The sequence below is a fragment of the Carassius carassius genome, chromosome 28 (genome assembly GCF_963082965.1).
Source record: "Carassius carassius chromosome 28, fCarCar2.1, whole genome shotgun sequence".
In the NCBI taxonomy this organism is placed as follows: domain Eukaryota; kingdom Metazoa; phylum Chordata; class Actinopteri; order Cypriniformes; family Cyprinidae; genus Carassius; species Carassius carassius.
In genome coordinates, this window is record NC_081782.1 from 29,053,456 (window position 1) to 29,067,593 (window position 14,138).

At 45.2% G+C, this 14,138-nt stretch overlaps 1 protein-coding gene across 5 annotated transcripts in view; it reads right to left on the minus strand.

Moving 5' to 3' along the window:
* Positions 1-1,044: 1,044 nt before the first annotated feature.
* The window catches only part of LOC132108285 (dedicator of cytokinesis protein 10-like), a 131,767-nt gene continuing 118,673 nt past the window's right edge, over positions 1,045-14,138 (minus strand). For all 5 annotated transcript variants that reach the window (XM_059514970.1, XM_059514974.1, XM_059514972.1 and 2 more), the window contains 6 exons: positions 4,942-5,088; positions 4,636-4,846; positions 3,177-3,367; positions 2,644-2,744; positions 2,308-2,446; positions 1,045-1,528 (listed from right to left, as the gene is read on the minus strand). In XM_059514970.1, coding sequence (XP_059370953.1) covers positions 1,481-1,528; positions 2,308-2,446; positions 2,644-2,744; positions 3,177-3,367; positions 4,636-4,846; positions 4,942-5,088 — 837 coding nt within the window. In that variant the 3' untranslated portion in view covers positions 1,045-1,480. The remainder of the gene's footprint in view (positions 1,529-2,307; positions 2,447-2,643; positions 2,745-3,176; positions 3,368-4,635; positions 4,847-4,941; positions 5,089-14,138) is intronic.

Below are 14,138 nucleotides of genomic sequence, written 5' to 3' on the forward strand. Positions count from 1 at the left end.
ATCTTCCTCTTCACAATACCCCACAGATTTTCTATGGGGTTAAGGTCAGGAGAGTTTGCAGGCCAATTAAGAACAGGGATACCATGGTCCTTAAACCAGGTACTGGTAGCTTTGGCACTGTGTGCAGGTGCCAAGTCCAGTTGGAAAATGAAATCTGCATCTCCATAAAGTTGGTCAGCAGCAGGAAGCATGAAGTGCTCTAAAACTCCCTGGTATACGGCTGTGTTGACCTTGGACCTCAGAAAACACAGTGGACCAACACCAGCAGATGACATGGCACCCCAAACCATCACTGACTGTGGAAACTTTACACTGAACCTCAAGCAGCGTGGATTGTGTGCCTCTCCTCTCTTCCTCCAGACTCTGGGACCCTGATTTCCAAAGGAAATGCAAAATTTACTTTCATCAGAGAACATAACTTTGGACCACTCAGCAGCAGTCCAGTCCTTTTTGAAGCGAGACGCTTCTGACTCTGTCTGTTGTTCAGCCAGCCTCTTTTGCAATGACCTTTTGTGTCTTGCCCTCCTTGTGCAAGGTGTCAATGATCCTCTTTTGGACAACTGTAAGGTCAGCAGTCTTCCCCATGATTGTGTAGTCTACAGAACTAGACTGAGAGACCATTTAAAGGCTTTGCAGGTGTTTTGAGTTAATTAGCTGATTAGAGTGTGGCACCAGGTGTCTTCAATATTGAACCTTTTCACAATATTCTAATTTTCTGGGATACTGAATTTGGGATTTTCCTTAGTTGTCAGTTATAATCATCAAAATTAAAAGAAGTAAAATATATCAGTCTGTGTGTAATGAATGAATATAATATACAAGTTTAACTTTTTGAATGGAATTAGTGAAATAAATCAACTTTTTGATGATAATGTAATCATATGACCAGCACCTGTATTGTCAGTTCAGTGCACAGTTTGAGCTCAAAGTTTTTATTATGGTTTTTTTTCTTATACCTTTTGTATTTTGCCTCATTAGTTTGTCTTATCAGTTTTGGACATTAACATTTTTATTCAGTCAAATCGCTGCATTAAAACTGACACAAACAATCATAACATATTTTAATATATAAAAAGAAATTTTATACTTATTTACAATTTACAGCAGTACATGTAATAACAGTAAAACACTGTCAATCATTAAAAAAACGTATAAAATAGCAGATCTGTGTTTGTAAAAGGAAAGAGCTGGGACTGTTAGGAGCTTTACATTCACTAGAGATGAGATCCATGAAGCATGGCGACAGAAAACACTGCAGTAAACCCTAGAAAATATCTGCTTAGTCAAACACAGCTGGAGTTAATTTAGGTCACTGCTTCTAGAAACAACAGGGTTTAGAAGAAAACACGCCATTCTGCTTCATCCACACGTCTAGAATACTTTTCATTTTAGTTTATTTCTAGTTCATTAAAATCTACGTTTTTTTAGTCCCTCAGGTCAGAAAAGTCCTCGAGCCATGTTTCTCAAACTCTCTCGCAGCTCAGAGGGCACTGTGTCGTTCTGTTCCTGGCTGTCTCGAGTACGGGATCTTTACAGAGAAGGAGACATACAGAGAAAACTAATTAGGATATTAAGTAAAGATCATGTTCCATGAAGATATTTAGTAAGTTTCCTACCACAAATATATGAAAAATGTATTTTATGCATTGCTAAGAGCTTCATCTGAACAACTTTAAAGATGATTTTCTCAGTATTTAGATTTCTTTGCTCCCTCAGATTTCAGATCTTCAAATAGTCGCATCTCTGACAAATATTGTCCTCCGAACAAACCATAAATCAAATAAACAAAATTGTTTTGTGCTCTAGGGTTACATTTAACATGCATTTAACTGTATCCTTACAAGGTTTTTTTAAGTTGCTAGCCAATGCTGTCATTTTTGATCATTTTAACAAAACTTTGTTTATGAATATCTGAGTATGCAATAAGTCAAAAAATAGATCTGAACCTTTGCTTTTAAACAAACAACAACAAAAATATTGTATTCTAGCTTTATGCATTTTTATATAAATTCTTTAATGTGGGCAAGTTTAATAAAAAACAATTAAAAAGCAGCATTTTGAACAAAAAGTAGAAAAAAATGGCTTTTTTTTTAAAGACTATATTTGTTTTAGATGTGATGGTCAAAACACCCAGAGCTTCACAGTCGACATTTCATTCTGTCACTTTAGCCAGTTTTGATTTATATTCTGTTTTATATCTGAGGATCATGTAATTTTCACATGCGCTCGCTCGCTTGTGTTTTACTCCAGAGATTCAGTCCTCTCTCTCTCTCTCTCTCTCTCTCAGATGTGTAACAGTGTGCTTACCTGCTCGTTCATGATGGCAGAGAGCTCGCTCAGCATGTCTTTATAGTGAGCTTTCATCTCCTCCTGATACTCCAGCTGATCTTCTTTAATGAGACGCTCGTTCACCTTCAAGGCCTGACCACACGCGTCTGCAAACTGCCTACAGGACCACAGACAACAGTCCTGGTCAAATCACTCGGTACACGCCAAAAACTCTGAGCATTGTTTAGCTGTCAGTGCATTTATAACATCATTAAAACATTATGATGCTTATATAAAAATTCTGATGCCAGTTATCATGGTGGCATTAGAATATTAACTGTGCGTGAGGAAAAGTTTCTTGATGCAGTGAGGTACCTGAAGATCTCTTTCAGGAGTTTGACTTGGTTGTCTGGGTACATCTTGGCGTTCTTCTCCTCGAGGAAGGCTCGGGCGTAGGCCATGGGCCCAGCGTTTACCTGAAACAACAAATACATTCCTGAAAATCAATCCCGTTTCTAAATAACGAAATCGTTTTCAAGCATTTAAAGCAGGGAGGGTTAACCTTACAGTAGAACTCAACACTGATGTCAAAAAATCCTTCATTTTTAAGCACCTTTCTTTAGCATCTAAGGTTAAATGCAGGTTTGAAATCATAAGATGCAGTTTAATAGATACTGAAACACATCTTACAATGCCTTGAGAAAAAAAAAAAGTTAATCTGAAAAAATAATGCATATACTGTATATAAAACTGAAATAGGAAATAAAACGGTTATGGAATAAGCATTAGCCGTAAGTTCCTGAAGCATTGGAGTCTCATATTTTAGAGTAGTCAATGCAATTACTTTTATTTTGTAAGGAGTCCCTCCCCGAGCCGTATGTTGATCAGGAGATGTGGTGCTTCCTCACCTTCACGCTGACGCTGCCCTGCAGTTTGAGCTGCAGCCGGATCATGTCCACCTCCTCCATGCCACACAGCTGATTGAGCTCAGACACCTTCCGGCTCATCTCCTCGATCGCCACCTCGATGGGGTTCATCTCCGTGCTCTGCTGCTCCACCACCTCGATACGCTTCTTCAGGAAGGGGAAGCTGGAGCTGGCTGCAGAACGACACACACAGCACAGATGGGAGTTACTGGGTCTGTGACAGCCAGTATTTGCCAGGCTTGCAAACAAATAGACAGATTTGCATCATGTTTTGAGGTCAGAAATCCAGAACGGCCATTATTAAATCAGTGCTTCTGGCAATGTTCTCAATAAATCCATGCATGCATCAACAGCAGGCAGTCCAAACTGAATACGGGTGCCTGGTGGATTTTACAGTACACAAGAGTGGTTTCACGAGTTGGAAAGGTGCAAGTTAAGGGTTTGCAATTATCCAATTGTCAGAAACGGCTCACACAGCCAAAGGTCCTAACAGGAAGCTGAATGCTTTAGATTGCTTGCTGGGTTTCTGCTTGACAGGATCTTGAACGAGAGGGGTGTATAATTCAGGCAGAAGCTCTAGAACAGTAACATCTCTTACTATGGAAGCCACAAAAGCTATTTTATCTCACCTTTCTGACTCTTTTCTTCTTGTGATTGTGCATTTATATCTCAGAATTCTGTCTTTTGTTGTAGCAAATTGGGCTTTTTTCTCAGAATAGCAAGAAAAAAATTCAATATTGACATGCAGAGTCAGAATCACACCATAACAACAGTATTCCGACTCTTTCCTTGCAATTTTAATCGTACATCTCACAATTCTCGCAAATCTGAATTTCTTAATCTGAATTACACAACCTTAATTTTACATTTCTGACTTTCTTTTTTCTTGTTTTTCCCAGTTCATCTCACAATTCTTGCAAGAGGAAAGACAGAATTGTGACACATTAAGTCAGAATTTTAAGATATAAACTCACAATTCAGATTTTTTAACTTTCAATCCTGGGTTTAAATCTCACAATTAGGACTTTTTTCCTCAAAATCCTATTATCTCATAAATCTTTTTAGATTTTTTATTTTTATTTTAGAGTTCTGATTTCAAAAAGACAGAATTTTTTGACACATAACGTCAGAATTGCAAGATGTTAACTCAGATTTTCCAGATATAAACTTGACATAATTTTATATAATCTGAGATTTTCCGGATATAATCTCGCAATTCTCACTTTTTTTCTCAGAACTCAGATTTTTTGTTTCCACTACAGAATAAAATGATAAAGGTAACTTTATATCTCACAATTTTGAGTTTATATCTCTCCCAATTCTCACTTTTTCCCTCAGAATTGTCACAATTCCTTTCATAGTTTGGAGCAGCATTAAACTGCTTTCATAAGATCAAAAGCTTGTGTCAGTTTTGAATGAATCTTATTCTGAAGCGTCTCACTGGTCAGGATGGTTTTTCTTTTGCACTGCTCCTCCACGTCTCCATGTTTTTTCCCAGAAAGCGTGAAGGGCGTCTCAAAGACAAAGCGGCTGATGTTGTGATGGCGCTCAAAGTCGGTCTTCTTCTCCAGCAGTTCCTTCTCATTGAAATAAGGCACTACGTAGGTCACCTGGATGTAGGCAAATCTGGGGTCCAGTTCTTTAGGATTCACCTGCGAAAAACACACAGCAAACGACAGTCTCCCTAGATTTACTGATTCAGAATAAGAGACTGTTCATGGGTCAGAGAAGAGCCGGCAGGACAAACCTTGTTGGAGTCTTGGATCATCTTGACGTTGTCAGCTCCGAACTTGTCTGAGTAGAGTTTGAGGAGTCTTTGAGAAATCTCGGACAGTCCTGTGAGCTTGGGCTCTTTATAGATAAACTCCTTACTCTCCTCTTCCTCAAAGAAGCCCTGGAGAACACAACACTGCTCATGAACTACAGATCAGCAGTTTATGGAGCGTCTAGTACAGAGCATCCACCTTATTTTGCACGGAAGTAAGCTATGTTTCTGGGAATGTGTGACAGGGCGGCCATGTGTCTGGTTTCAGGTTGCTCATATGTTCTCCTTTAAAATCTCTATTTTATATTTTATACAATGGTATATTATAAATAAATATATGTAAATGTTATGTCCATTTTAGATACACTATTACCAGTATGGCCTGATCTGCTGTATTTCGCCAATCACTGCAGATAACAATGCTGTTTGGTTCCTGAAGGCAGGAGTGGATTTAGTAAATTGAGGGCCCAAGGCAAAATATAGGATTTGCACTCAGTTTCTTAGATCAACCTTGAGGTTCCTTTTTTGTTTTGATGCTTGTTGCTGCACAATGGTGCCCCATAGTTGTGTTCAGTGTTTCTAAACTTTTAATGTACATGTTAAACGGCTTTAAATACATATATCAAGAGCATGCTCACAGATGAGAACAAAACAGCATTGGATGACGTGGATTAGAGCCCTGCACGGGCCTCAAATATAGGCCCTTCTAAACTGTAAAGGGGCTCGTTTTATTTGTGTTCACTCACAATATCAACAAAATGTTGTGCTTTTATAAAATAAAGAAAACAAACGCTTTCTGTCGTCTGGGGTTTGAACAGGAGCGCTTCACAATGATGAACCGAAACTCAGCGAATTGCCTCACAGACCTTATAAAAAAATAAAAATACAAATATTGAAAGCTAAATACCTTAACAGGTAAAGGATTTTCTGAAATGCTATTTTTTTTATGATATGTGAATTACTTATTAGCCTCTTTTTTTTAACCCATGTCATGAATTCGTTGTATTTCCATTTGTAAAACAGTCAACCAATTAATTGTTGTAGGCTAACCCAATTTCATTTTTCACTCAATTTTCAAGTGCGTATTGCACAATTTTCTACTTCTATTTGGCATTATATTTAGATGCAGAATGTTATATTGGCATGCAAAAGACAGAAATTCATAATTAATGGCATTGCTGATACAGTCGAGAAGTACGGGATGCACACAGGGCTGTGATAGCTGCTGAAATGTTTGATGAGGTCAGTCTGAGCGCTCGTGGTACTCAAAGCCGTACACCTGCAGGCACCACGGACTCGGATGGTTGTTGTGCTATAAACACCTTAAACATCAACCATTCATGTGTCAGCACCTAATCCACAACTTTTATATGAAAAGCATTTTAGGGGTTCCCTGGCTTTTTGGGACTGACGGCGGTCGCCTACCTTTGCCTAATGGGTAAGTCCGCCCCTGCCTGAAGGATTCAGCATTTTTGAACGAATCAGGCTAGTCAAAAAATTCATCCATTCATCCATTCTAAACTACATACTCGTATACCACTCTTACTACTTTAGCATATCTTTATATGGTAGAAATAGTAAGAGTAGTATCTACAGTACAGTAGTTCACACTTCTGAAATCATCAAATCACTCACTTTATTCCTGAATCAATCAACCGTTTTGAACTAATTAGTTGTATGAGTGAATCAACGACTCACTCATTAAGACAGTGACTTGTCGCCACCTCCTTGTAGCTTTTAGTTTCATATTTAACGTTATATATTCTGTATATTTTATATGCATCTTCTAACATTATTAATGCAATTGTATCTGTAGTGTAAATGCGTTCATGGCATCTCTGGGCTGCATTAAACAGTGTGTGTAAATACATATAAATGTATGTACTTATGAAGTGCTAACATGGATTACATTGAGACTGATTTCATTTGACTGGTGCATATAGTGTCTTATTATTTAATAAATATATGAATTTACATGCATACATCTAATACAATTAGAAAGTGCGCCTTTGTAAAAGTTAAAAAAGGTGAAAAATATAATCCCTTAATGGGAAAATTTTTATTTTTTGTTGGTATTTTTGTCACTGGTTTAGGATTTTTATCCTGAATCCTGCAGAGTATAGAAATGGCCACCCTAATGTTAGATTAATAAATACAAGAATAAAGTACAGTAAATGGTAAAACTTTAAGAATTTACTCTGTTTACGCTACAAACCAGTGTGTTTATGATTACAATTAAAATTAAAATATTCACATAAAATGATGACAAATACAAGTTTGCAATATCAAAAGGTGTAACAGCATATTCAATCTACAAATGTTGATATAACAGATATAACATAAAGGTGGATATAACAGCTTTTGCTGAGGCCCAGTTGTTAACAAGCAACTGTTAAAAAGACAGCAATGTTTGACAAAGCACAATGAACTCAACTTCTGTAATGAAGGTTAACCGTTTAACATTTAGATGTCTCAGTCTGAAACTCAACTTCATTTACCTGAAATACCTCACAATGTACACACACAGTATTAACGCTCAGGATTAGATCTGCAGAGGAGAACGATCACGTCCAGGAGAAATATTACACAAACCATGTGTGACGTGTGTGTGTCACACATATTATTAGCGTGTAGGGAGAGATTAGGAGAGTTAAGAGTGAGAGCAGAACAACTGAAACTAAACTTACCACTGCCTGATAGATACACAGCACACAGGAGAGAACAGAAGAGTGTTTAAACACACCAAGAGTACGACAGGTAATATCTATTCGCCTTCATTAAACTTGTAGAGTGAACTCATACAAGCCATGCTCATTTGAGTTCCTGCATGCTTGATATTCCACACTCATTTCCATGTATTCGTTTACTGAGTTCGTTTTTTTCATTTGTGACCCTTGAGCACAAAACCAGTCACAAGCGTCCATTTTTGGAAATTGAGATGTATGCATCAGCTGAAAAGCTGAATAAATAATCTTTCCATTGATGTATGTTTTTTTTTTAGGATATAACTACATTTGGCTGATATACTACTATTTGTAAATAAAAAATTGTAAACATTGAGTTGTCCAAATGAAGTCCTTAGCAATGCATATTACTAATCAAAAATTAAGTTTTGATTAATTTACGATAGAAAATGTACAAAATATCTTCATGGAACATGATCTTTACTTAATATCCTAATGATTTTTGGCATAAAAGAAAAATCGTACTCGGTTACTAAACGTAACCTCGGTTCTCTCTAGAAGAGCGAACGAGTACTGCGTCTTAGCTAAGACGCTACGGGAAAAGTCTCTTTTCACGAAATACTGAAGCAAAAAATTATCCTTAATTTTGTATTTTTGTAAAGCGCATTTGCAGCAGTACACAGCCATAGGCGAGACAGCTCGTTCGCTCATTGGCTTGTTCTGCGGCAACTGCACAGCCTATCGAGCGCAGGCTGATGCAACATCAGACCTTCTTGCCACTTCCCGCCGAAACGGGTGTGGCCCAACCTATAAAAGGAGCTCGAAAAGGCTGACTCACCTGATTTATTTCATCGCCGAAGCGAACCAGAGTGAATCGTGCGCACGGCAGAGAACGCAGTACTCGTTCGCTCTTCTAGAGAGAACCGAGGTTACGTTTAGTAACCGAGTACGTTCTCTTACGAGAGATCTCTCGTACTGCGTCTTAGCTAAGACGCTACAGGAACCCAATGCAAAACGCCGTGCGCGCAGGGATCACACACCAATAAACCTGAAGCAACGCCCAGGATTTACAGTGCACAGTCACCTGAGGGACTCACAGAGTGTCCAGGACAGAAAAGGGGGAAAGCCCTCCGTCCCATATCTAGTAGCATCCGTAGATGCGGCAATATGACATCACACAGCCGAGGCAAAGCCTGACCAATGTGGCAATGCGGGTCTTACGCAATACTGCCCATATAACAGTCGGCAGCGCATAGCGCTCATGAACTCAGAATTCCCCTCAGGGCCCTGATTCGACTATACCGACAGCAGCCTTGCTTGCAAGGCGGGAACCTCCAGGTTATAGAACCTGATAAATGTAGACGGCGAGGCCCAACCTGCCGCCATACATATATCCTGCAAGGAGATCCCAGTAGACCACGCCCACGACGAGGCGACGCCTCTTGTGGAGTGTGCTCTGACGCCCAACGGGCACTGAAGGCCCCTGGAAGCGTAAGCTAACGCTATGGTGTCAACTATCCATCTGGATAGAGTCTGTCTCGAAACAGCCATTCCCTTGGAACGTCCACCGAACGAGACAAACAGCTGCTCCGTCTGCCGAAAGGCAGACAGGGCAATAACCTGAGCCCGAAACGGCGTGTTGAGGGATTTTGGCACATAACCGTGCCTAGGTTTGAGTATGGCGCTTGAGTCATTAGGCCCAAACTCCAAGCACGACTGGCTCACCGAGAGCGCGTGCAAATCTCCCACACGCTTCACCGAAGCGAGAGCCAACAAGAATACTGTCTTGAACGACAGATGCTGAAGGCTAACCGATTGGATAGGCTCAAAAGGGGGACCCTTCATGGCCTCCAAAACCGCCGCGAGGTCCCACATAGGGACTGACGGAGGTCTGGGAGGATTCAGCCTCCTAGCTCCTCTGAGGAACCGGATGACCAAATCATTCCTTCCTATTGACTGACCGAGCGCTGTTTCAGAAAACGCTGCGATGGCCGCCACATAAACTTTGAGCGCGGATGGGGCTCTGCTCTTATCCAACAGCTCCTGTAGGAAGGAGAGAACCTCCGTCACCTCACAACTAAGGGGTGAATATCCTCGAGCTGTGCACCAGCTGGAGAACACCGACCACTTCGAGGCATACAGACGTCGTGTCGACGGAGCTCTAGCCTGAGTGATGGTATTCAGCACTCCCACTGCGAGATCAGCGGGTAACCATTGAGCGCCCACACATGGAGGGACCACAACTCCGGTTGAGGGTGCCAAATCGAGCCCCTGGCCTGCGAGAGGAGGTCCCTCCTCAATGGTACTGGCCACGGGGCGACATCTGCTAACTGCATCAAATCTGGGAACCATGGTTGGTTCTTCCAAAGAGGTGCTACAAGCAGTATTGAACATCTCGTTTCTCTCACCCGTTCTATCACCTGCGGAAGGAGGGAGACGGGAGGGAAAGCATAAAGCGGGCAGCACGGCCATTCCCGTGACAGCGCGCTTTCGTTCTTGGAAAAGAACGCAGGGCAGTGAGCGTTTTCGTGGGACGCGAAGAGGTCCACCTCCGCCCTGCCAAATCTCTCCCACAACAGCCGGACTGTTTGCAGGTGTAGAGACCATTCGCCCGTAGGAACATTGCCTCTGGACAGCCTGTCTGGACCCAGATTCTGTAGCCCAGGCACATGCACTGCCCTCAGCGAACGCACGTTGCGCTGAGCCCAAACCAGGAGGCGTTCCACTAGCCTGTACAGGTTTCAGGACCCGATCACCGCCCTGGTGATTTATGTAGGACACCACAGACATGTTGCCCGAACGGACTAAGACGTGGTGATCCTTGATTTGGGGACAAAAGCGCATCAGCACGTTCTCCACTGCCAGCATTTCCAGACAGTTGATATGATGGAGCTTTTCCCGTTCTGACCATAGGCCAAAGGACGGTCTGCCCTCGAGCAGCGCTCCCCATCCCGAAGTGGAGGCGTCCGTCGACACCATCTTCACATTCGGGAAAGTCCCCAGGCTTACACCTGATCGGTACCAGCCGTTCGCTGTCCAAGGTGCCAGAGCTGTGACACAGCTCTGATTGACCTTGAGATGCAGCCGGCCAGACGCCCACGCTCTGCGCGGCACCCGCGTCTTCAGCCAGAACTGCAGGGGGCGCATGCGGAGCAGGCCCAGCTGCAGAGCCGGAGATGCTGAGGCCATGAGGCCCAGCATCTTCTGACAGTGTTTGAGCGACACGGTCGCGCCGCAGCGGAAAGAACTCGCTGCACGCTGAATGCCCATCACGCGGTGTGGTGACAGCCGCGCCGTCATGGAACACGAGTTCAGAACTATACCCACAAACAGAATCGTCTGACTGGGGTTCAGCGAACTCTTCGCCCAATTGACACTGAGGCCGAGCTTCCCGAGGTGATCGAGTAAAACGGCCCTGTGGTCGATCTCCGCTGGTGATCGGGCCAGAACCAGCCAGTCATCCAAATAATCCAGCACTCGCATGCCTCTGAGTCTGAGAGGAGCGAGCCCTGCATCCATGCACCTCGTAAACGTACGAGGAGCCACGGAGGACTGTAAACTGGTATGCCTGGCCCTCGAAGGCGAATCTCAAATATCGCCTGTGGTTTGACGCTATCTGTATTTGAAAATACGCGTCCCTCAGATCTATTGACATGAACCAGTCCCCTCTGCGAATCTGCGCGAGGAGTTTCCTGGTCGTAAGCATTTTGAAACTGCGTTTCATCAATGCCTTGTTCAGCTGTCTTAGATCCAGTATGGGCCTGAGACCCCCGTCTCTCTTGGGCACCAGAAAGTATCTGCTGTACAGCCCCTTCTCGCTTTGAGCTTGAGACACAGGCTCTACAGCCCCTTTGCTCAACAGTTTTGATATTTCGGCCCGAAGTATGTGTGCTACTTCTGTTTTGACCGTAGTTTCGATGCTCGCTGAAAAGCGCGGAGGGCGTCGAAAAAACTGTAGCGAGTAGCCTCTCTTTATAATGCCTAGCACCCAATCCGAAACCCCTGGAAGCGCTGACCATGAATCTGCATGAATGGCTAAGGGCTGGATGCGAAGCGCGCTCTGTTGACTGGGCAACGGCGGCGCTCGGGTGTGGTGCGCATTTGAGGCGGGGAGCGCGCTGATCACAGCGGGCAGATCGCTCCTCCTCGACCCCGTCCCGGCGCTTAACCGACTGGGGGAAGGCTGAGCAGGTCCCGTGGGACTCGATATGTCTGCGAGTAACTGTGGGCTGCATATGTGCACATTTACCACTTTCAACTCGCTGTCTGCCTGTGCAGAGCGTACATGCACGGGCCTCGTTTTTACAGAAGCCACGCGCCGTATGTGACATAGTGTATGTGGGCACTGGGGAGTGGGCACGTTTACTATGCGGCGCGCTCGACCGATCTGTGTCGATCTTATGTGCGCGAGCCCTGTGTGCAGGGCTGTGCTTACATGTGGAGATGGGCACTGAGGAGTGGGCATCATCACTGCATTTATAGCACCATCGGCCGTGGCCGGACGAGCGTGCACGGGTTTTGTTTTTACAGAAACCACATGACGCGTGTGACATAGTGATTGTGGGCACTGAGGGGTGGGCACGCTTACTATGCAGTGTGCGCGATCGACTTGAGTCGCTTTTATGGGCGCAGGCCCTGTGTGCAGGGCTGTGCTTACATGTGGAGATGGGCACTGAGGAGTGGGCATCGTCACTACATTTATAGCACCATCGGCCGTGGCCGGACGAACGTGCACGGGTTTCGTTTTTACAGAAACCACATGACGCATGTGACATAGTGATTGTGGGCACTGAGGAGTGGGCACGTCTACTATGTAGTGCGCGTGATCGACTTGGGTCTTTTAGGAACTTTTATGGGCGCGAGCCCTGTGTGAAGGGCTGTGCTTATATGTGGAGATGGGCACTGAGCAGTGGGCATCGTCACTACATTTATAGCACCATCGGCCGTGGCCGGGACACCAGAAATTACACCTTTTTCGGGAAATATCTGGGTAGCCGTGATAACGGTTTTTGTGTGCAGGCAAGCGGGCAACCGTACAGGCTTGCACATTGCAAAAGACGCTGAAACAGTCACAATCTCTGGAACTGAAACAGCGGCACGCTTAGGTGAGAGCCCGGCCACAGCGGAACTCGTACACCGGCGCTTCGATGAAGCAGCCATCGTGTGTAGTGCAGACGCAGCGTCATGCAGCATGCATAGATGGCTTTCCTAGGATGGCTTCGGGCTCCCGGCCTCACCGTAATCCTCTGCCGCGGTCCCCGCGGCGCGGGGCGACGGCCGGTAGAGTGAGAACGGGGGTCTCGAGCTGCGTTGCTGAAGCTGTTGTGATAATGGCTTTTGTGTGCAGGCAAGCGGGCAACTGTGCAGGCTTGCGCGTTGCAGAAAACGCTGAGACAGTCACAATTCCTGTAACTGAAACAGCGGCGCGCTTGGGTGAGAGCTCGGCCACAGCGGAACTCGTACACCTGCGCTTCGATGAAGCAGCCATCGCAAATAGTGTAGCCGCAGAGTCACACAGCAGGCTTTAGATGGCAACACCGCTTTTCCCGCCGTCCAGCAGAGGGCGGACAAAGGTGCGTCGCTATCGCCTGTTCCACTGGCGGAAGTGACTGGTAGTTCCTGTTTTTAGCATCATCAGTGTGGAGAATGCTAGTGAGACAGACGAACGAGTTCGTGCTGAATATGGAGCGTTCCAAGCCTTCGCCACCTCTTCGTGAAGCTCAGGAAGAAATGAGGCGGGCTTTGAGAAGTACGCTCATCCGAAAGGGAAATACCATCCAGCCGGGAACGAGAGGGGGGGCGCTGGTGCAGACCACTCGCGGCCGAGACTCGTCGCGGCCAACGCGAGCATTCGCCCCGGCTCCTTCTCGATGTCAGCTCGTCTGCTGGGCTTCTGAGCAGTAGGCACGGGATCCTCGGAGCTCGCCCAGCCCTCACTGCCCGAAGCTAGCAGAGAGCGCGTGTCCTCTTCCCCCGACGCGGCCCTGAGATCGACTTCCTCGGACGACGCGCCGGCAAACAGCGGGCGCTGCCCACCGGGAAGCGATGCAGGGGGGGCCGGTGAAGCAGGGCGAACCGGCGAGCTCGGTTGAGCTGAAGACGGTTCCGGAATCCGCTGGAAGCGATGCTTTTACGGCGCCTCAGCGCAGCGGAGAATGCAGGCTCAGAGAAAAAGGCCAGGCGAGTCCTTCACCCAGGCAGGAGACACAGATGACGTACCGGTCTCCCTCGCTGAGTGGGGCTCTGACGAGCCGCAGGAAGGCATCTTAAAAAAGACGCGAGCTCTTTCACGAGTGTGTGTCGCAGGGCGAACACACACACACATAAAGAACAGCTGGATATAACAGAATTGAAAGGATATAGGCGCCGGATAGCGCAGCAGGAATGGCAGTGGAAGGCGGCGATGCCAGCAGCTTCAGAATGGCTCGTCCTGCTGATATGCTTTCTCAGACGGCGCATGCTTCCTCCGTGATCCAGCGATGCGTGAGCTTCGCT